Raw genomic sequence first — 26,516 nt, forward strand, 5'->3', positions numbered from 1 at the left:
GCACTCATAGATGCTCCTCTGTACTATACTTCATGTATTATGAGGGAGTTTTCCTTGTTATCATTTTATCTGGAGCAGGGTATAGCTACCCTTCAAGCTCTCTCATGGAAAGGGCTTTCATTGCCCTTCAACATTTATTTCCTATAAATTTACAGAACAAGCTTTCAGTCAGCTAAGGAAACAGATATAGGAATGAAAAGAACTAACAAATGTGACTTCGAAGTTGTTCTCACATGCCAGTGTACTGGAATAATTGCTTTAAAAACATAAAAATTCACTGAAATTGAAAAATCATAGTCTAAGTCTGAATGTAAAAGTTCTAGTATCTCTGTACAAACTATGATTTATGCTCAGGCTTCAATGAATGACGGAGACTTCCCAATCTTAACAAGTAGCTGACACCCATACATCTACAGAATGTCTCTTTTTTACTGTTGTGGTCATTTCTGCTTGTAGACAACAGCTAAGGTTTAATATAAGATCAAGTAAACTTTATAATATAGTAAGTATGCTACCATTTGGCAATCAAATGTTTTCCTCCCTCCCCCACAAAACAAAATTGATGTGTTACTGCTCCTTAAGTGTTGTGAAATAATGGACTATTGACTTGCTGGGAAAATTACAAAAATACTTTTTTTTGTTATTAGCAGCTAAAATTTATTGGAATTCTCTTGTATATCCTCTTGAAGTGGTTCAACACATGAGATTCAGTTTCTGAATAGATCTCTGCATACTACATTTTAAAGTGATTTTCCTATACAGCAAAAATGTAACTTTTACTCTCATTTTAAACTGTTGTGTTTAAATGGCAGTATACTTTATCTCGTTCATGATGGCAAGATTTGCATGTCCCTGAGACAATAAGGTAAAAACAGAAAGCTAAAAAACATGGAACAACACAATTTGGTGTATTAAAGCATTCTATAAAAATGACATTTTGGGGATTAAAGCTACAGAGCAGTAAGCTTATTTGAGATATGTGCTAGACTTGCCTTTTAAATTTTGTCCGGACTTTTGGGTAGGGGTGCAGGGGGAGTAGTGGAGGGATGTAAATCAACTTTTAAGAAATTAGCATAGTTTGAACATACTATCTCTTAAACAACAGACCAGACAAGTGCCAACAAGTATGGAAAACTGTCAGTTCATACAAATCTTTGGCCTGGCCATTTATCTCATTTAAACTACAGATGTACTCAACAAAATTGATTAACTATTGTACAGATCATATCTTTTTCAGGAATATAGTCAAGCTTTTGCATAGGGACACTCAGTCACCTGTTGAGAGGATTTCTTTCTCTTGACAATAAAATAACAGTCTCTGAAAAGAGATAAGTTAAGGAATAGTGGGTGAATTTTCTGAATTTGAGATGAGAATCTTGACATGCTTTCTATTTTTTTCAGATTCTTATATGTAATTTAGTCTGTCTTTCAACCAAGTACTTCTGCTACTTTACCCAAGAAGAGATTGGTTTGTATCCCAGACAACAATAGAAGAATTGTTCAGCACACAAACCAGCAACCAGTGGCTTGGCATGTTCTCCTTTTATGAGGCCAGGTTGTTGAGAATAAAAATGTAGGTAACAAACACAGCTTTGGAAAATCTTCAGCTTCCAACAAAGAACACGAATATTGTTTCAGTTGGAAAAGAATATGCAGCTTGCATCTGTTTGGGGATAGATAACCAACTTTTAACTTATAAAATGCAAACTGGAGTTGTTTGGATCTTTTGGACTTCTCATTGTGGGCAAGGACTCTTTCCTTTGTTCTTCTTTCTTTGTTTTGCATGAAATAGGTCTTGGTTTCATTACAAGTCACTTGGTTCCAACCTAAAGTCACTTGCAACTTACTACTTCTACATCAGATGGCTAAATTGCAAATCACTGGACTCTCATGGCTTTTGTTTTTAATACAGATTTCCCATTTGGAATTAAGATTTTTAGTCTTGCATGAGTACTTGAGGTATTTGTGAAGGATTCTGAGCAAATAGGAATACAGAAAATCATACAAAGAGTTACTTTAACAGTGTACACAAAATTCCGTTAATACCAGTCACCACTATTTTGTTGTCTCCCCATGTGTGTTCCCCCCTCCACCCTTTCTTTTTTTTTTTTCAGATGGACTTAAAGCACATAAGGCTGTATCCAGTATGCAGACTCCATTCTGAACATTGCTTTAGACTTAAACTCTAACAGAAGCACCCTTTTATAGGAGGGTTCCTACTGGAGAATGCTCTTCCAGTTAGCCATAACTGTCACTAGGAGGATGGGACAGTTCTTAAATGTTTGACTTACAAGTGAGGCATCTATAAAACCAATTCCTACAGATTTCATAAGAGTTGAGGAATTCTCTTAGGGGGAGACTGCTGCAAGGCTTGTCTGTCAGTTTATGTTGTGCTATAAAATATTTGCTGGCTTAGCTGTCCTGGCTTACTCTTCCAGTATAGATGTAGCTTATTCTGGGGAAAAAAAAGATATTTTTGCTTATATTGATTCATCAAGCAAAATAAGTTACTTGGGCAAAATAGTGTATATTGTTAAATTAGAGTTTTTTCTGACTATCATACCCAACCTGACTTCAGTATACCATTGGAAGTTTCTAGTGTAGAATTGTCTGAAGTTTGTACGTGATAAATTTTATTTTGGAAAATGTCATCTGATAAATTTACAGTCAGTCTCATTTTAGTGTGCTCTGATTCCTCTAGGCATACATTTGGAAAAAAAATCATTTCAAGATGCATCTGTGGTAGGAATAGCTATAGTTGTGCCTAGTATCTAATTAACTACTGCACCTTTTTTACTTATACCGGGGTAGCAATGATACAGCCCTCCATTTCATTTGGCCTGTGGGGCTCTTGAGGAGCCAGGATCAATGGGGCAGGGCCCCTGCTGATATCCAAAATATGAAGCCTTTTTGGGAAAGTGTTTTGACAGTGGAACTGGTGGGGGAAAAGGTGAATGATGGTAATGTTAACCTCCCTACCTCTGCTGCTTCCTTTGCTTCTGGAGGTGGGTCTGGTTCCAGCCTGCGTGGAGCCCTAGAGTCCAGATCCAGTCTAAGGGGGCTGGACAAGTTTGATAGCCTTGGCCTATATAACTTGATTATGTAGCAGACAACATTGATTGACTGCTAACTAAAAAAACCCAAAAATGAAACGTTCTCCTCCCCCCATCTTTATGGCCATCTTCAAACCCAGCCACCAGTATATTAATTTGTCAAATAGAGTAGAAAAATGTTAGTTACGTAGAACTGTATTTTTTTTCTTCTGTGGCTAGGCAAAAGTGCTATCTGCTGACACAAACCTTGACTTCTCCTCAGAGCTTCTTCGTAAGCCTACTTTATTGACTTCAGTTGTCTCAATAGGTCCTCAGAGTTTTTGCAGCACTGGTTTAGGGAGAACTTTGGATGAAGGAGTGAAGTTGCAGCCATGAAGAAATATGCGAGGTGCAAGGATTATTTTGGGCAGTGACAAACTGCATGGTCTAATAGAAAATCTTTCAAACACAAAGTGAGCTTGTTTAAAATCGTTCCCAGCCGTGTAGTTGGTTCAGTAAAAGTATTACACCCCAAAACATCCTTAACTGGAGAAGGAATTGTTCTGTTTTGATAAGTCTTATGGAATTATGCTCAAATAAACTTTATAAAAGTACCTTTTCTCCTGAAAAAGAAATAAAGCAAGCTGACATACCTAGTGCCAAAGAATAATGCTAGAATTCAACCACATCTAGGGTAGAACGGGGGAAGATATTAAGTTTAATCATAGCTTTAATAGGCTGTTAGAATGGAATATCACAGTATCTTACCAGAATTGTAGGGAAGTTTTAGGCAGAAAGTAATTACCTAAATTGGACTAGACTAGGGTACAAAGGCAAATATTGCAAATCTAACTGAGTGCTGTGGGATCTTTAATAGCTACCAGTGCTTGTGCTCGTTTTGAAATCTTACGTGGTTCTTTCATTACTCATGCAGTTCCTGTCCTCGAAGGTTCCAGCCTATCAATTAACTTTTTAAAGGTGACCTAAAAAGGGGGAAAAACTGGGTGTGTGTCCTTTTGTGCTTTTTTTTGTGATGTATAAGAAGGCCTGAAAGATTTTCATCTATTTTTGTTTTGCTTGTTTTTACATTAGAACTTCAAGTCTTGTCTGTCCTGACATGTTGATGACAGCTAAGGAACTATTGATAACAGAAAAGGGAAACTTAACAGTTAAGGGGAACAGATTTTCAATCAAAAAAATTTTTAAAGCACCAATACCTGTTTAGCTTGCAAGGGAGTGTGAATGTGTTACATGTTATGCTTGAGTTTTGTAGATGTTTCAGCAAAAGCAGGTGATTGGCAATTCCTGATATTGTTAAAATAATAATTTTAAAAGTATAGCAGCTCTCATAAATGCCTAGATGCTTAATACACTTGGTCCATAATACTAGAAAAACAGAACAACATTGTCAGAACTGATTAGTTGAGTGCCTCGGTACAGTGGAACTTTCTAGCACAAGGCACGGTGAGACGGGAATTCTCGGCACGGTGGAGAACCCTGGCGTGGAAAAGTTCCTGCCGCTCATATGCAAATGCGCGTACTCTGATTGGCCGGTTTCAAATTATTCCTACATGGCGGCTGGCAATTGGCTCGCTAGCCGTATAAAGGGTTGGAGTTGTTTCCGCCCAGGTTGGAGAACTCCATGCTCGTCTCGGAGTGGAACCTGGCGGTCTGATTACCCGCCAACGACTCCCCGTCGACGAACCCCCCAACGTACCCCCGTGTCCTGCGTGCTCGAGTTTAAAGATATCTCGTCTTATAAGAGCTCCTCGGTTTGATTGTAACAGAAGTTGGAGTTAACTGTCTTCCTATGCTGTACATCGTGACAGTGTAAGTAAAGCCATCTTTGTTTGAACCAGCACGCGTTTGTGCCTAATTCTACTCCAGCGGTCGCAAGTACCCATCTATGTGCCGGGTTTGTGGCTACAACCCAGCCGGCCCCTTCCCCGGATCCCAAGCTCGGTCACCCACAAACATGATTTAGTTTTTGTAATGGGCTGCACATAAAATAAGGGAATCCATTTTTCACTGAAGACGTGACCATGCATTTTTTTGATATTCAGACTGATCAACTTGCTTTACAATCTGCTGTTCAGAGTTGGCTACTTGCCACCTGTCACAATCCATCCTGTGCTAAGCTAATGCATTGGTCACTTCACAAAGACTGCTTGATTAGAGAAAAGCATTAACATACAGTTGCCGAAATTTGGAACAGTCTATAGAGTTTCATGCTGGGAAGGAGCATAGCAAATGCCACACATGCTCTACATGGCTCTCATGGAAAAATTCAGAGGGAAAAATTCAACATCTCACCAGATCTGCCTGGTGCAACCAGTAGGAGTTGATATTGGTTCTCAGTGCCTAAAAGATACCACTTAAGTTGAAAAAACAAAATGTATAAAACTGTAATTTCCTCTCTCAGTATGGGTCAGAGACTGTTAGTTACAGGAAAATAAGTTAGTATGATTTCCCTCATGGAAATGAAGATTGGAAAGTGGCCATTCAAATTACTTCAACTGAAGATCTGTTGAAGGAAGCTAGGCTAGGGTAGTATGTATATGTCCTGTGAGGACTAGAGTTTGGTAGTTCTTGAAATGACAGTAGAAGGAAGAGGACTGATGGTGAGACCAGGGCTAGAGTATATGAACAGAATATCTAAGGTCATAAGTAGATCTAAGGTCATAAGTAGACCTGAGGTCAAATCAACATGAAAGCTTAGCAAACAATGGATTGTGACAGAAGGTGGTAAGTAGCCAACTCTGAATAGCAGATTGTAAAGCAAAGAAGATCAGTCTGAATGTCAAAAAAATAGGTAGCAGAACCACTAGCATTAAATTCATATTGGAGGTAATGTAATTTTACTTTTGGTACAAGAAGGAGTTATGCATTGTTTATACTGCAATAACATCTAGGAGCCCAGTCATAGATGAATGCTGTGTTTGGGTAGGTACTGGGTGGTCAGAGTGCAAAAAGATGGTCCTTACGCCAGATTGCTTGCGGTCCTAAATATAAGATGGGAAATAATGTGCACAAGCAAGGCAATGATAAAGCAGTTCTTGTTGGCAGAACTGACAATGGTATGATAGCATTGGCAGCTTAATGTTTAAAGTTTTTTTTATAGGCATTGTGGCAAAAAAGAACTTTAAGGTGAGATGCAGAAGGGGCAATGAGGTGACTTTGGCAGGAGTTCCACCTAAACACTTACAAACATAAGAATCAGTATGGAGGTGGGTGTGATGGTGCTTATTTGAAGATTTAACAAATGATTGACAAGCTGCTGGTCACTGGGAGGCAACATTTCTGAAATTTAAACCAGTGTAGTTTTACTCTGGTACTTAGTGGGGTATTTGTTTGCTGGATTTGAGCCAGTTATACTAATGTAGGGCTGTGTGTCATATCTACACTACTGTAAACCCCTCCGCCCCCCCCCCCCAAGACACCGAAGAAAACCAACCTTCCCCCCACCCTCCCCAAAACCCCAAAAAACAGACTACACCAATACATGTATTCGTTCTGGGCCTCTGGAAGGGAGAATTATTTTAAAATCACCGACGGACATCTCTGCCTACCTCTGACTGACTTCTCATATATGTATATATGTTTGGATTGGAGTAGGCTGAGGTTGGCAAAATAAGACCCGTGATCCCGATCTAGCCTGCCAGGGGATTTTTTCAGCCTATAAGCAGGTCCCTTGGCCTTGGCTGACCCACGCGCAGGGGAGAGCCTGGGTTGTGTCATGTGTAGCCAGTCCCAGCACCCCTGGTGGTGGTGGCCCCTTCTGGCTGCGGCTGCCAGTCACTGCCACCACCAGACCTGGTCCTGCTGCCAAATCACCTAATCCCATCTGCCCCACATCCACCGCTGGGGGCACCAGACAGAGCAGGTGGGTGGGCAGAGTCCCCATCAAGACTGCCCCAGGACCCCAGTGGGCAGGGCACACTCAGCTATGTGAATGGGATGGGGCCACAGGCAGGTGGTAGTGGCATCTGGGAGTGGGCTGGGCAGGCAGTGACAGCATGAGGCTATGCTGGGGCATCTGCCCTGGGCCTCACACGCTGTTGCTGCTCTGTGATCCTGGCCCCGCCTGCCCACTGCGCTCCTGGATGCTGCTGTCCTTTCGTAGCCTCATCCCATCAGCCTGGCCAAGCATGCCTTGCCTGCAGTGGTCCCGAGTTGGTCTCCATGGAGAACCCCTCCATCTGGCACCCCAGACCAGTCTAGTAATCTACCACTTAAGGAGTTTTGGTGAACTTTTGTGGGCTGGGGGTGTCTCTCCAGCCCAAATAATTGCCCAGCCCTGGAATAGACAGATCTGGGGGTTGCTGGATTAGAGATGATAATTGGATCTGTGTCTGAAGGTGAGATTCTATAGAGATTGTGTGTAGAAGGGGATCAAGAACATAGCTCTGGAAAAGCCCCTCAGAAAGGTAGAGAAGTGTCATAGAAACTGAAGGACTATGTGATTCTGAAAAGAGTATATTTACTGTGACAGTAACTCAAGGTATGTGAAAATGGTGTACTGATTCAAAGCACTGGACAGAAAGATGTCACCGAGGAACTGAAAGGGATGGAAATTGAACTTAAGGTAAAACTGGAGGAGAAGAACTGCAGATAGTGAATGTAGTAAGAACATTCAGTGAAATGAAAGATGAAAAGAGGCTGGGGTCAAGGATGGGTTTTCTGAAGATGAGCACGATTTAGAGCTTGTATTATGAAGGATGCAGGAGAAGAAAAGGGATTGGTTTGAGAGATGGTATGGGTCACTGGGGTAAGTGGAAAGCTTAAAGGAGAACAAGAAGCATCATTGTATGTGGAGGAAAAGTATACAAGGGGGAGGAGGGAAGGTCAGGTTCTGTTTTCCCATGTATTTTCTTGGAAGAAATCAATGAGATCTTGTATTAGGGCACATGAAGTGGAGTGGGTTTGCGGATGGGTTTTGAGCAATTACTGTTGCTCTTAAGAGCAGTAGCCCGACAAGGAAAGTAGAAATTGTGAAAAGGCAGCTTAGATTGGACACATGATTTGATTAGGAATATGATGGATGTTAACGGATGTGACAAGGAGGATGCAGATGTGATTTGGACTTTGTTGGGGGGGGGGGGAAGAACAGTGGTTTGGATAAATAAGGGAAAAAGATGGAGCTGGTGGGAACTGTCAACACAGGTGGATAACAAGGTAAGAGGGGTGAGCTAGAGGTACCAGAGCAGTAGTGCATGTAAATTGTAGCCATTATTTCCACAACTGGATGCGCAAATTTAAAATAAACACACGTGTGCACATGTGCATGCACACATGCACAGAATTGCTATTAATAGCTTATCAATCCATATTTAAACCATGTTTGTCAGCACAGCTTAATGTTATTACGTACAACTTAAACTAGTTACTGCACAGCAAACAATACTACTGTGGGGACGAGGGGATGGTGCTATCCTGAGTACCCGCACTAGCTGTAGTAACAACAAAATTGCTTTTAGTGTTGCTATTGTGTTGGCTCGTAGGAGTAGGAGCCTGCAGTAATGCAGTTGTCGGGACCCATTTAAATCATGTTATATCATATTCTTGTCTTTTTTGCCTTTTTGCTGTTGAGGATGAGTTGCATTGCAGAGGAATGCTTATAAAATGTAGCTCCATCATGAAAGGTATTTAAGTTTTGCTCAGTGAAATTTATTCTGGTGCTACACGTGTTTCGATTTAAAAACCTTGACTTGCTGGTTCAATAATCTCTAGCATGTGGGTTGACAAGCTTCTGCTGCCTCCGGTTGGAGCTTTCTGCAAATCTCTGCCCTTGGAGAGCTCAAGTTGCCTGTACTTACCCTAGCTACAGTGAGGCTAAGCACAGGCATGAGAGAGCAGCAGGGAGGGTTTTGGAGGAGCTTGCTTCCTGAGCCAGATCCAACCCATGAGCCTACCTGTAGGTTGCTGATTCTCTCGTAGCAAAATCATTGTAGCTTATGACATTGAGTAGATATGCCTTTGACTATACAGCTCCTTTAGTAAGCATCGTTTATAATGCAGATAAGGGTGCCTTTGTGTTTTCTGAGCCTAGCAGAGGCAGATGGGCCACAATGGGTTGAAGATAAAATGGGCCCATCTCCCTGACACGTTGCATAGAAGTTTCTGAAGCTTGGATGAGAAACAGATGTTTTAAACTGAGCCTAGGAAAGACGAAATAATAGCTGGAAGAGGAAAATGCAATAGGGAGCTGGCAAGCTTGGTCATTTGGCTCTTAATCAGAGTCCATATGTTTTATCATTTTACAGTTGGGTTCGTGTATGACTTACTGTTGACATCTGAAAAGCACCTTTCACTTCCAGCTACCAAGAAAACTCTTTCCCTTTCAGATGATGATCTGAAACTGGATAAAAAGTTAATGAAGAAGCTAATGTGTTATGCATGTGCCAAGTACAGAAGCCCACGTCTCAAGTGGGATGAAACAGAAGAAATGACATTACTGTTACAGAATCATAGAGTTGAAAGGACTTCGAGGGTCACCTAGTTCAACCCCCACGCCGCACACAGACGAAGGATGCAGTATTCCAAAACCATCACAAGGTATGGGATTTCCTGTATTGGAGGTTTATCTAGTCTCTTCCTGAGAACCTTCAGTGCAGGAAATCCCATAACTTCTCTGGACAGCCAAGTGCTCCATTGTTTTACTGTTGTAATTAGGACACTTTTCCCTGAGATTGAATCTAAATCTGCTTTGTTGCATTTCAAACACATTACTTTTAATCCTGCCCTCTGCAGCAATAGGAAACAGTTCTGCCATAAGTAAGCGGGAGCCTTTCAAAGTTTTGAAAATTGCTCTCGTGTCTCCAGTTAATGTCATTTTCTCCAAACTGAGCTGAGCTAAATTATAAGATGTTTAGAATAATTGACATCATACTGCATGTTAGTATGGCACCTGATTTGATCCTGTGTGACTGTTATAGTAACAACATGGGATTAAATTAATTGTAGGAACAAATCCCCTGATGGGGAAGGGCCATGTAGTAAAGGATGTGCTTTCTTTGCAAGGTCCACTATCACAGAAATATTTTTTTGATACACTTCAATTACCAGGGTCCAGAAAAATAATACAGCAGAACACAAGAATCAGTTTTGCTAGTGACACCTTTTTAAAAGGCGGTTCCCATGCTTCAGACCATGCAGTGATGTGCTCCAATGTGCAGCACCCGAAGAAAACTGTAGTGCGCTACAAAATGTCACTGAAACCAAAGAACGGAACTGAGAATTGCCTTTCTTCTGGGCAGATCCCATATACTCACATAGCCCGTGTGCAGTGCCAGGGTGCTACTGTAGTAATTGTTTTCGAATTTTTTACCATCAGAAAAGTGCCATTTCATTTTCAAAATGACTTCAATATAGTTAAATAACATAGTATTTAAATTATTTTATGTATTTAAATTCATGTGTTAAATCTGGTGTTTAATTTGAAACGCTATTTACCCTTACCCTCTAATTTTCCTGCCCTTTTCTTTAAATGGATGTTCATGAAGCAAAGGTTTGATAGTAAATGTTTAAAATGGAGCTCAGGTAGATGAATATGTGAGTGGAAAATAAAAAAAGTACTGAGGAAACAGGTTGGCCTATGTTTTTATCAGACAAAATGAAGTTTTTTAAAATTTCAAGTTAGCAATGCTGGTGAAGTAATATATTTGTTTGTTTTAGATTTACTGGATGTAATGCTCTAAAATTTCTGGTAATACTTTTTGTTGTGTACAATAAGGTGCAGTAACTGGAGTTAGGAAATGATATATTGCTCCATATTTTTCACCTAGTTAGCAAGTGATTTACTTAAGTTTTTCAGGTTTCAATTCTTTTATGGTCTCCATTCAGACAGACACTTATAAGACTATATTGAGCAAATATGAACATCTTTGCTTTTGTTGGCAGAAATATGCATCTATATCCTCTTCGCACCTCCTGTATTATTTATTTTGTCCTTGCTTTGCAAACAATACTTTTTAAATACAGTTCAGATTGAGCTGTTAGATGTGCAAGCCTTGAAATGTATTATTTTGTTATCTGTAATGTTGTATGAAACACTTATTAACATGTTAACGGCTGGTTAATATTTTGCCATGTTTTCACACTGAATGTATTTACTCCTAGAAACCTGTTGGCCTGTAAGATAAATGAGTTCCAAGGTGATATTGTCTTGTCTGTGATTTCCACTTACTTTTCTGAAAAAATAACATCTACTAATTATATAGCATAGGTTAAAATTTCCACTTCTAGATGAGTTGGATAATGTGAATCTTTGTTTACTGGAACATTTATTATTACTTGTACTGCACCTTTTGAGGGAGGGGGATATCAAGATCGCTGTAAAGATGCAATGCAGTAAAGATACTATTTACTTTCATAATCAGACCTTTTTTGTTTAACCCAGGTCAGTGTTTTGCAGGGGGAGGGGGGAAGGGGAAAGGGCACTTCTTAATGGGGTCCTGTTCTGAGTACTGATTGCTTCCAGCCCATCCCTCTCCACCACAGTCATTGGTCCCCGTGCAGTGCCACCACTTCTATCTGCTGTTCTCCCCATTACTGAGATGTTGCCAAACCCTCCCTTCCTACACACACCCCTCCCTTTGGGCCATTTAAAAAGGTTTAATGGCCATAGTGGTTTAACTAGTTACTTTTTGTAGGAAAACACAGTACTTGGGTATTGCAAGGAGCATCTTCTTTCCTCCAGATGTTTGAGAAGGGAGTATACTAAGAGTTAGAGGCATGTTGTTTTTATTGCATTTGCTGTAGAGGAGACTTGCGTTGTCCAATTCATATCCGTGAAGTAATTTGAGGGTATGGGAGCGTTATCTTGTGTGTTCTGTCTAGTAGTTCTGCCCCAGTGAGAGGTTTCTGAGGAAGACGTTCAAGATTTCTAGGACATCTTATGTCCCAAAATCACTTTTTTGTAACAACCTACTTGTTATAAGAAAGCAACAAAAATGTGTGTGGGACTTTCAGCATTAAAGGGCACAGACAGAAGTGACAGTGTTTGCCTGATCTGGCTGCAGAAAGAGGTCTATAATCATGACCAAACACACGTGCGTGACTGCAGACCATTTAAAAAAATGGCCGATTGGGTGAAAATCTGAATCCTCATTGTATGAGGGTTCAGGTGAAGACATTTCAGAGCATAGTGTCTTCTGTAACTTGTGTTTGCACTGCTTCCCAGCCTGTTGCTGTTTTCAGAATGGGAGGGGGTGGAGGGAGTTCAGTCTAGGGTTTTCTCAGCCCCCGCTGGAGAGTAGGACAGAGGTTTATTGGAACACCCCCCTCCCCCGAGGTTGCAGGGCTCCAATTCACCCACTCCACTCACCAGCATAAGCTGGGAAACCCCTAGAAGGAGCTCCCTTTGCTCCCTTTCCCCCCTCCCATTTTGAAAACAGCCTGGACTGGCAGGCAGGTAGCAGGGTGGACAGGCCATTGCTAGGAAAAACTGGCCGTAGGCTTACAGCTAGGTTCCTCTTCCCCCTGGAACCAATAATAGACTTCTCTTTGGTCCAGGGGATCATTGTAACTCTGAACACTTCGTGCAAATCTTTCCAAGTTGCAGCAGGGAGTTGCATTTCTGTCTATACCCGAAGTGCAGGGTTTCTACAGGTTTCTTTTACTGCAGAATTAGTTAGTTATGCAGGTATTATCACTTATGCAGGTCCCACAGTCAAGTGTGGTAAAGCTTTTAACTGGAGTTGGGTAGCCTGAGAGGGGGCATATAATTTATACAACTTGACATTGGCTGACATGATTGCTTTTTGAAGCTGGTGTTGAGGGTTTGAGGGAAATTGACAGAGTGAATGGTAGAACAGAGTTTTCTCTGGTATGCAAGCTTTTATTTCAGTCTGTACTCACTTAAATGAGGCTAAATCAGTGATTCAACTTGAGTATGGGTAAGTCTTCTGGGAAGAACTATTCTCTAGTTGCAGTTGTAGGTCATTATCTTCTGTATGGATTGGCTTCCAGAGGATGACACAGCGCACTCAGAGTATTTTTATATATACTTTTTTTTTGAGGGAAATAGTTTCTATTTTTCCCCAATGAATATATGATAAGTTCTGATTTTTTTTTTTTGTGTCCCTATATCTAACATAAGTCTCCTGTATATATATTTTAAAGTTATATATTAATGTTCAACCATGGGAATGATCTTTTACAGTCCAGTTGATTGGGGCAATTTTTATAGTGTATTATAAAATCTTTGAAGCTCAAATGACAAACTATGGGTGGCCAGTGACAAAATTATTACTTGTCAGGACTACTAATATTGTTCTTTGATGTTGATTTCTAGTTCTTTGTGTTTGTCAGTTAAAAAGAGGTAAGAATTGGATATATAGTTTTTTCTAGTAATTTGATTCCCACTTCTTTGGGTATTGTAAACATATTCTCAAAATGTTCTATGGCATCATGGAATTTTATGATTTAAAAAACAGCTATTTTTTTTCTGCTGTTCTATATCAAGGAAGCAACAGACTTGGCACATTTACCCTGATTGTACTTCTCCACCAAAGAGGTGTATGAGATGCTGACAACCCTGTTCCCTTTGACTTTATTAGAAAAAAAATGTTCTCTAATGTTATTAAAGCAGACTTGAGGTTTGCCTGGTACACCTCATATTTGTTTAGCTGCACTCAGACCTCTGAAAATTAGGAAATGGAAGGAGTTCAGGTAACATAGATCTTAAACTTCTGAATACCAAGAGATAGAAACTTAAGAACTATACTGCTTCTGCAATACAAACTGTACCTCTGCCTGGTACTCTGTCTTACTCTGGAAATAGTTTATTAACGAGCAGTGCAATAAGTAGTAGACCGAAGGAAATTAGGAAGAGACGATCATTTATTAGGGATCCTCAGATGTAAATGCTAGCAGTTACCTGGAATAGTAGGAGGCTCAAAAGTCAGGTGTGCAGGTAAGTGTTTGAAAAATCTCTTACACTGATACGACTGACATAAGGGTTTAATGGCCCCTCTAGCTGAGCCACAGCACAACTCTAAAAATAAATAAAGGATAACAAAGTGGGCAAGTGCTCTAATCCTCTGGGTTTTTGTTGCTGTTATGACAAGTTCATATCCCTGAGCTCCAGACCAAAAATTATTATAAGAATTTGAAAATGTTATTAGCAGCTTATATTAGGGGCTGTGTATTGGCTATCCCTTGACCAAATGAGCATGCATTTTTTATTTCTTTTGATTTTTCAGGTTGTTAAGGAACTGAATGAAAAGTATGACTCAAGATTACTTACTCTACTGCTTAGTAAATGTTTTACTCTTTTCTCTAATTCATGTTAACTTGACAGTTCCTAAAAATTAACATTCTTTCTGTTTAATTTAGAGCATTTTAAAACACTGCTCTTGAACACACAATGTTGGTGATGGGCAAAACATCCAAAGGAGCTCCTTCAGAATTCAGACAAAGAGTAAGGAACATGCCCAGTACCACCTCTGAAAACTGCTAAAGATACAGCTCATACTTGTAGTGCATTGTTGTTGATCAGGTTCAATGAAGTAAGCTGTTGCTTATGAAATTTATACATCCCTGATTTAGTTAGCCTATATAAGGTGCAATTCTGCCCTATCTTTTTTGCCTGACTTCAGATGAACAAGGCTAACTACTAGCAGTGAACCGATTCTATCAGTTGGCTATTGAATCAGCGCTGGTAATAGGAAAAATGGCGTTATTGCCTATTGGTTGTTTTTGGTTGTTGTAGCCAATAATTACGGCTGAGTACCTGAAGCGCCCTGGTGAGCATAGTTTGATCCCCACACACTGCCATCAGCCCAAGCCTATGGCAGACTACAGGTCCCACTGGGTAGAGGAAGGGGGAGAGGGAACCGGGGAGTGGTCACAGGGTGCCATACTCGGCAACAAAGGGATTGTTACCAGCTCCTGCTGCTGTTACCACCATGACAATGTCATGTGAGCAGCAGGGATCTGAGAGCCAGGGCTGCTGTGGAGATGTTGGGCTACACGTGGGTGGGGTAAGGTGCATTCCACTCCTCTGTGTACTGGGCACCTTTGCAAAAGTGGCTTCTTCCTGGCAGTTGTGGGAGCTCAGCTGTGCAAGGGTCCACCTTGCCCACCCAGGATAGCAGCACAGGCTGAATGGGAAGCAGGGCTATGGAGCCGTGGAGGTGATGAGAGTGGAAATAAGGTCAGGTGGTCACTTCCTTCTTCATAGAGGGCTGAAGCAGGTGGCGGGGGAGGAGGTGTGAGTATGAGAAATGCAAAACAAACAAGTTTGTCAGTAGTTTAAAATGTAACTCTTCCTAAATATTGGTTATCAGATCAGTATTGGCTGATATGGTTAGTTTATCATCAGCTATTGGTATCAGCCAGGAAAGTCTCAATCTGCACCCCTAGTAACTACCTCTCTCTCCCCAAGTTCAGTAGACATAGCATGTCACCTTGATCTATTTAACTTTATTAACAGCTGGGTGTATATGAGGTCTTACAAAAAGTCTTGAATTTGCTGCAGACAAATATTTTCCTCTTGTGTGTGAGTTTAGCTGTAGCTCACCTGGTTTTATAGGCTTTAACCTAAGTTTTTGGAGTATTGACCATTCAGGAGGACAGTAGATACTGTGCAGTAGTTAAGAGATCCTGAGGCTCAAATCAATCTGTAGCTTAGAGGCAGAGTTTAAAAGCCAGCTGTACATAAGACGAGAAAAGAAGTTAAATGAGGAAGGTGGCTTTCATAAACAGCTGATTCTGGGGGAAGAGCTGTATCTCGGGGACCAGATAGCACCAAAATTGGATCCCTAAATGTATAATTTCTCTTTGTGATGAACAGACACGTTTCAAGACAAAGCTGAGTAAGGTCTTGGATTTTAGAACACTTTGAATAGTAGACTTTTAAACAGAAAGTTTAAAACAGGTACTTGGAGCTCCATTATAGTGTCCAAGATGGTGAGCCCCTCCCCCCCCCCTTTTAACCATTTTCTGCTCTTATTTCATATTGTTATTAGTTTTTACTAGACATAATGGGCTGAAAGATCAAGGAGGGAATAATATGTTTCTCACATGAATAGTAGACCCATCTGGTAACACTCATATAATCCAGTATCAACTGTTTGCTGATTGTATCAAATGCATATGATTTTTCTACTTTAACACTATCAGATGGCAGAAACCAATGTATGAAACCAGGTGGTTTCACTGTAATTATTCTGTTTCCCTTTCAGTAAATAAACATTAGAGCAGGAGAACATACGCTCAGGGAATAAATTAAATAAATAATATACCAGTTTTTAATTTCTTAAGGTCCTTGAACCTTATTTCATCAGAAACAATGCAGCACGTAATCCAGCAGCATAAGTAGCATGTGTTGCTATCCCATTGAATTGCGCAATTAGAGTCATGGGATATTGCCCAATGAAGGGTCAAAGGTACAATTTCTTTTTCGTAGAATTATTTACCTGTTGCACAATTCGCAGTGCTTGTGAACCAAAATTATCATGGGAAGATTCTCAGCTGTTTTAAATTGTCTGATATGACAGTTTATAGCAGTCGAGTATTTGTCCCTTAAAATATAGCAGCATAACATAATATGCAGTTAAACAGATTATGAGGTGATTAAATCAGTGCCCACTTTGCAGTGTTTGACTGATATTTGATTCAGGTTTTAACATGAGTTTTTAGCTTTTGAGGCTGGTTATTCAGACTTGAAAGGCATGAGTAAAGTTGGGGGGGGGAAAACGTTTGGTTATTAGCATAAATTTATTTAAGTTTTGTTGCTTTGTGAAATCACATGAAGTCCTTCTATAAACCAGCATGGAATGAAAAAGTAGACATTCTTACTGTTCAACACTAGTTTAGCAGAGTTTAGTCTTCCTTGGTAAGCCATAAATTTTACAGTTGGCATGGCCAACTGGAAAAACTTGCTTTAGGCATAAGGGCTAGTACCTGACAACCTTGTGGTGAAGCTTTTTTGTCTTTACTGGGTGGCATAATTATGCTTTGTTCATCTGGCTACAAACAGCTGTGCTGGGCTCTGGAGCCCAGTCATCAGCTCTGTGCCAGGAGGGAGGGAGAGGCTGGGGTTGCGTTGCCTCAGGTCCCTCCCCCACTGTCCGCTCCGAGGCGCACGTGCACCCGCCGGTATGGAGCTGATGCTGGGAGCCCGGAGCAGCTGTTTGCAGCCTCCTGGCTGCAGCCAGCCCAGGCTCTGGTAACTGCTGCTAACCATGGAGCCCAGGCTGCTTGCAGCAGGGCTTGCAGCTGAGCTCGCCTGGCTCCCACCTGCTCTGAGCCCAGCCCTGGCCCTGCCTACCACCAGGATGAGGCTGGCTCTGCCCCTTGCCAGGAGCACTGCACCTTTTGTGGGCTTAGCTGTGCAGGGTGGGTGGGCGAGTTGGGCTGATGGGCAGGCTCTGAGCCGGGGCCTCGGCCAGCTGCACTGCAGCCCAGGGGCTGGCTCCCTGGGGAAGCACAGGGGCTTTGGTGGTACCATGACATTGTTGGGTTGGACTTTACCCAGTGGCCCAGGAGCCCGGCTCCATGCACCTGCACATCTGGTTCTGTGCGTTTGTCTGCCACTGTCTGGTTCGGTGCATCTGTGTGTGCACATATCTGCCTGGTTCCGGATGTTTGTGTCTGTTCTGGGTGTATTCTGGCTCTCTGTATTTACATGGTTCTCTGTGTACATGTGTGCGTGTCTGGTTCTCTCTGCTCTCCTTTTTCTTTTTCTCTCTCCTCTTTCTCTTATTTGTCTCTTTTTTTTCTCTCTCTCTCTCATTGCAACATGCTCACCAAAAAAGGAATGCACAACAACAAAGGCAACATTTATGATTATTAAATATACTAATATGCAGTGCATTCTGCCAGGTACCCCTCCCCCCATGTTGTTTTTCTGGCATGCTGGTACTCTGGCACCTTCCAAGGTAGATATTGTGGGTTTTTTGGCACTCTGGCCAAAAAAAGTTGTCTACCCCAGTATATAAAGTGGACCAGATTTTTGCTAGCCTTAATGTTTGTTTGGAAATCCTTTTTTATATAATTATTTTGGTCTGGTGAACAAAAATTAGCGAGATTCCATCAGGAAATTAAGTGGATTCCGACATGCACAAGCCTTCCATTAAAAAGAAATGTTCAGCCTTTTGAGCCTTGTGGATAGATGCTTGTACTTATACTGTACAATGATTAAATACATTCTCTTTTTAACACAAACCACAAAGGATACTGTTAAGCTTCATGTACCAGTCTGTTTTAGTTCTCTAATGATCTAGATGTGCAGGTATTAAATGCAGGCTTCTGAAAGGTGAAAAAAGTAAATAAATCATGATGCACAGATGGGAAATCTTAATAAGGATGTAACAGGGTAAAGAATGTATAAAATGGACAGGATCAGGGGGCAATAAAGGCACAGTTTCTTTGCAGCTCATAAAAATATAAAATTGGTGTTCCTTTGCTGTTGCCTTATTTGTACTTTGGCTGATACATATGCTTAAATGAATTAATCTGTATGCTCAAATTACTTCAATTTATTCAGCGAAGATGAGATTTAATTTTTGAAGCTTTCAAAACCATTTTGAATTTGGTAGTTGCCAAACTAAAGTTTCCAATCTCCAGTGAGCTTTTGAAATGGTTTCAAAACATTCACTTTGTTTTTACCTAAAATAAAAGCCAGACAACCAATGTTTTCTATTTGGGGCAGATTTGATTGCTATTTTATTGTTTGAAAAAATAAAATTCTAGGGTCCAGAAAGGGAAAAGTAAGAAAAGAGTGAATGATATTCTGGCTTTCAGTTTATGAAAGGCAGATGACATTGAAGAGAGGTAAAAATAAATTAATGGGGAAAGAGTGGCAGTGGAGGGAGAAATACTCATTTGCAGGCAGGCATGAACTTTAAGTATTTCAGTGCAATTAGTATTTTCACTTCAAGCATTTTGGATAAGAATACCTGAAGTAGATGTGTAAAAACTAATTGTCGGATATGCATATTTCATGTAGCCTTTAATCACTTCTCTATTTTAAGCAAAATAACTAATTTATTTCTACTACTTACTGCTTTAGTAAAAAAAATAACCTTTTACTGTTTGTGAATCTGTCAGTATTTTTCATTGGTTTATTTCTGAAAGTCATAAAAGTATCTGTGTGCTTTCACACTAATTTCAGGTGCTGGAAATGTACTGAATAGTTGTTAAGCTACAATATGTGCATGTACGTTGTGACTGACAAGTCTCTCCTATATCTCCCAGAAAATGTCTCCAGCCTAGTCTATGCACCAAACTAACTGTGGCCTAGCAGTTGCACCTTTGTCTTGCTGCTCCATGCACACTACCAACAACAGAATAACTGCTTCTATGCAGTGTCATGGGGAACAAACAGGAGGAATTCGCCCCCAGAATAGCCAGTTCAGATCCTGACATAGTAGGGCTTACAGAAACGTGGTAGGATTCATCCCACGACTGGGCAGTTAGCATTAGGGGCTATAGGTGCAACAGGCGGGATAGAGAAGGAAGGAAGGGAGGGGGTATGGCGCTTTATGTCAAAGAGCAATACACATCCTCTGCCAGCAAAATGGGGTCGGAGGAGGGGCAAGCTGAAGTGCTCTGGGTCAAGATACAAGGGGGTTGTGGGGAGAGGGATTTAATGGTGGGGGTCTACTACAGACCCCCCAATCAAGGGGAGGAGCTGGACCGGGAATTTTCGGGCCAGCTTGCAGAGGCACTTAAGGCAAGGGATGTAATTATCACGGGTGATCTAAATTACCGGGACATCTGCTGGGAGGAGCAGTCAGCCAGGTCGGACCATTCCAGGAGGTTCCTGGCCGAGATACAGGACCTCCGCTTAACCCAGGAGGTGCACAGACCCACCAGAGGAAATGCCCTGTTGGACCTGGTGCTGGCCACAGGCAATGATCTGGTAAGGGGGCTCCAGGTCCTTGACCACCTGGGTGACAGCGATCATCGCTTGCTGGAATTCATTATCCAGTGCAGGGAAACTAAGTGCCTTTGTAACTCATTGGGGCTAATTAGCCTACCCCAAGCATCACTGAGGCTTGACTACATAGGTTCTAGTTGAGAGGAACAGCATATGCAGAGCAGTGCATTGTGTTTGAGGTCATTGCTATGGGGCACAAGTGACTTTGCATTCTAGACAGTGTCTTAAAGTTGCACATTGGTCAATAAGCAGATTATTAACGAGACCAAAATACTAAAGTTCACACTTCTCACTGAATTGTACTGCAACTAAACAAAAAGCCAAACCGAAAAATCCTGAAAGCACACTTATTTTCAGAGTCAAAAAAGGAGATCTGTCATTGGTTGTCCAGTCCTACAGTGTTGTTTTACTTGAAATTGACAGATATAATAAATGGTGGGTTAGTTATAAACTGCTACACTAAAATAACTTTCTTGTGTAGCCATAGGAAAGATTAGTTAACCTGTAGTTAGTTTGCTCTTGAGTTTCCAGTAGCTTTAAAAGCTAATTTGAGTACAGGGGGAAGAGCTTGCTGACTGACAAATTCCTTTTCCTTTTCTCTCCAGCATTTTCCTGCCCTCCTTTATGTTCTCTTTCCATTAAACCTAGGTTGTAAAATAAGTCATGAACATGTACTCAAGCTTCCATGGTTCTGTCCCCATGAACACTAGCTGTCACATTTAGGAGTCCTTGCCTGACTTGTTTAACAGACCTAAAAATCAGGGGAGGAACATTAAATTAAAATTTAGTTGAATCCCATTTTAAACTTCTTCACAGTTGATTTATGCCTACTCAGTTAGATGAGAACCTGACAGTGCCCTGTGTTGTTTATGATACTCCCAGTGCATTTGCATTCTGCCTCCCACCTTCAAGCCTTAAGACAAAACAAGGCAAGAAACCAAGCAGATGGAAAGGGACCTTTGTTTGAATATAATAGGAGCACCTGAACCAAGTATTCAACTATTTGCAAACAAATTAAAATTATTTAAGGTTAAATGTCCTGATAGTCTCAAATCTGCCTGCGAAATATGAAGGAATATCTAGCTAATGTGGCTGTGTTCCTCCTAATTCTGCACACCTCCCACCCATGCGATGGCTGCTAGAATCTTTTAAACATGGCTTCCTTAAACTGTGAACAATGTTCTTTGATGACTATAGTAACGTGTCACAGGGCTAATCGCCTCTCTCCTTGTACACTCACGACTGCTGGGTTGTGCTGCAACCAACTTGAACATTACCAGGAATAACAAGGAATAACGGCCATAAATTGACTGAGAGTAGATTGAGGCTAGACATCAGGAAGCACTACTTCACAGTCAGGGCGGCTAGGATCTGGAACCAACTTCCAAGGGAAGTGGTGCTCGCTCCTACCCTGGGGGTCTTTAAAAGGAGGCTAGATAATCATCTAGCTGGGGTCGTTTGACCCCAGCATTCTTTCCTGCCCATGGCAGGGGGTCAGACTTGATGATCTGCTTAAGTCCCTTCCCACCCTACCAACTATGAGACTATGAAAGAGTGTAGCTTGTGTAGGTTCCAGTAGGTCAAAGCACCATTTTATTCCTTTAGTGCCTCTGGTACACTATTGGGTACTAGCGTCGTTTGTTACTTCTTGATAGAAATGGAGCCCAGCAATCCAGCCACCCTATGACCCCAGGACCATTGCTTATCCTTGCTTGAAATAATATGTTAGGCCAGCATTTCTTAACCCATGCATCATGACCCAACAGTGGGTCACAAATATATGTGAAATGGTTGCAAACAAAGTTAAAAACGGATCAAGAGTTATTGTTTGTAGCTGTGTTGGTCTAAGGAAATAGGTAGGCAAGGTTCTTTGGGTAGGTAAGTTATCTTTTATTAAACCAATTAAATAGTTGGGAAATTTGTTTTTTGGGTACAAACACCCTTTTCAAGCATAGGGAGACTCATTAAATTTTAAAAATGGATTCTTCTTTAAAGAAGAAAAAAGTGAGAAACCATGACTTTTTCCCTTACAGGCTGGCAGTGTTCCAGCCTGCAAGGGGCTGCTTCCCCTTGCTCCCCCCACTTCACATACTGGGGGGCTGGGGGGCAGCGGGTCAGGACTGAGGGGCACTGGGTCAGGACTGGCGATCGATGTTTACAGATGGGTCCTGATACAAAAATGGTTGAGAACCACTGATTTAGACTTTTTTTCAGAATCTGTGACTTGAAGGTGTGAGATTGTGACAGTTTCTTTCTTCAGGGCCATGTAATGTATAGCACAAGACATGCCATGCACACTTTTATTATGTGCACATTTTGCATCATAGTCTGAAACACCACTGTTCTTTATTTAGTAACAAGAGAAATAAGCAGATCCAGACAAATTATAAGCCTTCCTCAAGTTGCTCTGCCTCTGTGTTCTCACCATTCCAGAACATTTTTTGGTCTCAGGTCATCCAAGATCCTTTTTCTACAGCTTATGGTTTGTCTTCCAAACATGGGGTCTTTCCAACCTAGCTCGTGCTCTCTAACTGTGGTTGGTCTCTCATTTAAACTGACCCCCTGCTACAGAAAACTTCTCATTCCTTTACCTTTGTCTGGCCTGTAGTGATCACTGGCCTCAGTAAAGACAGTCAGGCACAAATGAAAAGAACAAAACAATGGCTTTTATTGTGAAGCAGTAGACATGCCTCTGCAGGCCTTCTGTCTGGGACTGACTGGCTGTTACCTAACTGAGGGACCATTTCCCAATTTCCATCTCCTCTAAGTTAGGGAGCATCTCTAGATACAACTTTTTTATCAGTACATGGCCACTGCTTCCTTTGTGTGTCTGTAAATCTTCTCTTGTTTATACATCCCTCGTCAAACTTCTAATGATTCTCAACTATAGTGCCTCGAGGCCCTTTCATGGGTGCTGTGGATTGTGTCACAAACATATTTCACAAGATAAACCCAGAGACTTCAAATAGAAATCCACAGTGTTAAAAACATTCTGACCTGTTGTGGGCCTTCTCAGTTCTTTGCAGCAGAAGAATTATTCTGTTATTTTTCTGTAGTAAAAAAATCAAGTAAAACTAAGAGCTTTCATTTTCCAAGGGATGCCTTGAGTCTAAAAAGGTTGAGAACCACTGTTCTAACCAGCAGTGCTCAACCTCTGGGCTGTGGGCTAAATGTGGTCCGTGGAGCCATTGCATCTGGCCCGCGGGGCTCCCCATGGATCAAGAAATTTGTTGGCAGGGGAGCGATAGCCATCAATATGGCCACCTTCCCCCCCCTGCCAAATTCCCTGCCCCTGCCAAATGGTGGACTAGATTGGGCTGCAACCCTTTCCCCCATGGGGCTGGCTCTTCCACCTCACTTCCACTCCCTCAGCTTCTTGATCTGGGCTGTGCCATGTCTCCTCCCTTGGGCTGGGGCCATGTCCCTCCCCCCACCCCATTCAGGGCCAGGCCAAACCCTCTTTACTTTCCACTGGGCAGGGTTAAGCTCTTTTCCCCTATGGGAAAAGAGGGCTGACCTGCCCCCCTCCCCCAAATCCCCCTACTCCATGCAGCCAAGTGGTGCCCGCTGTGCTCGCCCAGGCATTGAATCTGGAACACCAGCTGGATGTGGCACGTGGATGAGCTAGGCACTGCCAATCCAGCCCATCAGGCAAAAAGTAGAGAAAGCACCACTGGTTCTAACCATTTCCCATTCTCCAAATAGCACTCCCCCTTCGGGAGACCTTTGGAACAAGCTGGTTGTTCCAGATTTCACCTAACCTTCTTAACATTATTGTTTATTTGATAAATGTAGGTAGTAAAATGAGCTTTTTACTGTTTTCCTAGTCTTTGTAGTAGCATGTTAACTTGAGGCAGTTAGACAGGCCAAAGCTACCATGGAGCTGAGGATGGCATCCCAAGTTAAGGATAACAAAAAATTGTTCTTTAGATATATAGGGAGTAAAAGGAAGGCCCAGGATGGAATAGGACCTCTATTAAATGGACAGAAGCAATTGGTGACGGACAGGGGGGACAAGGCTGAACTTCTCAACGAGGTCTTTGCCTCAGTGTTCCTAAGCGAGGGGCAAGACGAGTCTCTCACTGGGATAGTAGAGAGGCAGCAGCAGGGCGCCAGACTACCAAGCGTAGACCCTGAGATGGTGCAGAAGCACTTGGAAGAACTGGATGCCTTTAAGTCGGCAGGCCCGGATGAGCTGCATCCGAGGGTGCTGAAAGCACTGGATGACGTCATTGCATAGCCACTGGTGGGAATATCTGAACGCTCATGGTGCACGGGCCAGGTCCCGGAGGACTGGAAAAGGGCCAGTGTGGTCCCCATTTTCAGGAAGGGGAGGAAGGAGGACCCAGGCAACTATAGGCCAGTCAGTCTCACCTCCATCCTAGGCAAAGTCTTTGAAAAAATTATCAAGGCTTACATTTGTGAGAGCCTGGCAGGACAAATTATGCTGAGGAGAGACCATCACAGGTTCGTAGCAGGTAGATCACGCCTGACTAATCTAGTCTCTTTTTATGACCAGGTTACAAAACACCTGGACGCAGGAGTAGGGGTTGACGTTGTTTACTTAGACTTCAGGAAGGCCTTCGATACGGTATCCCACCCCATACTGGTGAACAAGTTAAGAGGCTGTGACTTAGATGACTACACAGTCCGGTGGGTGGCGAATTGGCTAGAGGGTCATACCCAGAGAGTCGTAGTGGATGGGTCGGTATCGACCTGGAAGGGTGTGGGCAGTAGGGTCCCGCAGGGCTCGGTCCTTGGACCGATACTCTTTAATGTCTTCATCAGCGACTTGGACGAGGGAGTGAAGTGTACTCTGTCCAAGTTTGCAGTTGACACAAAACTGTGGGGAGAAGTGGACACACTGGGGGGCAGGAAACAACTACAAGCAGACCTGGACAGGTTGGACATGTGGGCAGAAAACAACAGAATGCAATTCAACAAGGAGAAATGCAAAGTGCTGCACCTAGGGAAGAAAAATGTCCAGCACACCTACAGCCTAGGGAATGACCTGCTGGGTGGCATGGAAGCGGAAAGGGATCTTGGAGTCCTAGTGGACTCCAAGATGAACATGAGTCGGCAATGTGACGAAGCCATCAGAAAAGCTAATGGCACTTTATCATGCATCAGCAGATGCATGATGAACAGATCCAAGGAGGTGATACTTCCCCTCTATTGGGCGCTGGTCAGACCGCATTTGGAATACTGCGTGCAATTTTGGGGACCCCTACCATGGGAGTCTTCAAGAGGAGGTTAGATAGGCATCTAGCTGGGGTCATCTAAACCCAGCACTCTTTTCCTGCCTATGCAGGGGGTCGGACTCGATCTATTGGGGTCCCTTCCGACCCTAACATCTATGAATCTATGTTATAGACCCTGTCAGCAAAGGTGACTGCATAGAGGCAGTTTGTGATGCAACAATTATTATCTTTTATATCAACTAGAAATGTATATGTTGTCCCATGTTCACCAACATGATGCAAAATGGCGATTTATTCTTTATTACAGAAAGGCAATTGACAGTTCAATGTAACATGCTAATAGGTATTTCCTGTCTGTACTAGTCAGGAAAACCATAGTAAAACACTCCTACTTTCAGCTGTTAAGCCAATTTGAAATTAACATAGCTCTGTTGCATATCACATACAACCTCTTTTCCTGAGGCCAAATAGAGGGAAGTTGATGCAGCATGATGGATTTCAATATTAACTCCCTCTCCAAAGTAAACTGATTACAATTCCTTCATGACCAAACATGCTGTTTACACATCGGTTTGACTACTTTGCATTTGCTAAGTGGTTCTTTTTTAGTTGATTTTTCTGTTTTAAATATTGAAAACACTTGGATTTGCTAACCCCTTTGGTATGAGACCTTATTGCATTGTAGTATTCACCAAATATCTAAATTAGATATAGTCACTTAAAACTAAAAGCAGATGTAAAAAGCCAAGCTTTCTTTGATATCTACCTTTTTGTCTGGGGTATATGCACATGAAAATTACTATGTTCAACAGTGTACTCCAAGTATCTAAGATTATGGTATGCATTAAAACTGAACATACTTATCGGTAGGTTTTTTTTTTTCTGTACAGTAATTAGAGCAGGTATTTTGAGTTGAGCAATGTAAGCTTTAGCATAAATAATTTAGCAGAGTTGGTGCTTTTCCTTGCACAGACCTATTAAATAACTCATTCTCTGCATGGAGAATGTGTATCATACTTTGAAAATGTATCCCTCCTCCTTGGTTTTACATTGGCTTTTTCTTCATGAAAGTCAACTCTTAAAATCAGTCACTTACAAAAGCTTGCCATAAACTTGAGTACACACTTTTCCCTATATTAATCTTAACATGTTGTTGTTGGCTCAACCTCTAGTCTGTAGGCCAGATGCCTCCTGCAAAGCCATGGTATCTGGTCTGCAGGGTTCCCCATAGAGCAGGACATTTGGAGGCAGGGGAACAGTGACCATTAATATGGCCATCCTCTCCTTGCCAAATCCTGCACCGCCAGTTACAGCTGAGCTATGCCCTCTCTGTCACATCTGCATCAAGGCTGGGCCATGCCCCCTTCCCCCTGCCTGTGGGGCTGGTTTTAGGCT

The 26,516-nt window shown here is 41.9% G+C and overlaps 1 protein-coding gene across 12 annotated transcripts in view; it reads left to right on the top strand.

Annotated features, from left to right (window-relative positions):
* The window catches only part of PLEKHA5 (pleckstrin homology domain containing A5), a 260,867-nt gene that overhangs the window by 29,894 nt on the left and 204,457 nt on the right, over positions 1 to 26,516 (top strand). Inside the window, exon 4 of one of the 12 annotated variants that reach the window (XM_014609521.3) lies at positions 1,402 to 4,890. The exons of 10 other annotated variants lie outside the window; for them this stretch is intronic. In XM_014609521.3, coding sequence (XP_014465007.1) covers positions 1,402 to 1,420 — 19 coding nt within the window. In that variant the 3' untranslated portion in view covers positions 1,421 to 4,890. Of the gene's footprint in view, positions 1 to 1,401; positions 4,891 to 9,376; positions 11,190 to 26,516 lie in introns of those variants that run through there. One more of the 12 variants, XM_006269467.4, reaches the window with a different exon arrangement.

This window comes from Alligator mississippiensis, chromosome 4, assembly GCF_030867095.1.
Source record: "Alligator mississippiensis isolate rAllMis1 chromosome 4, rAllMis1, whole genome shotgun sequence".
NCBI classification, from domain to species: domain Eukaryota; kingdom Metazoa; phylum Chordata; order Crocodylia; family Alligatoridae; genus Alligator; species Alligator mississippiensis.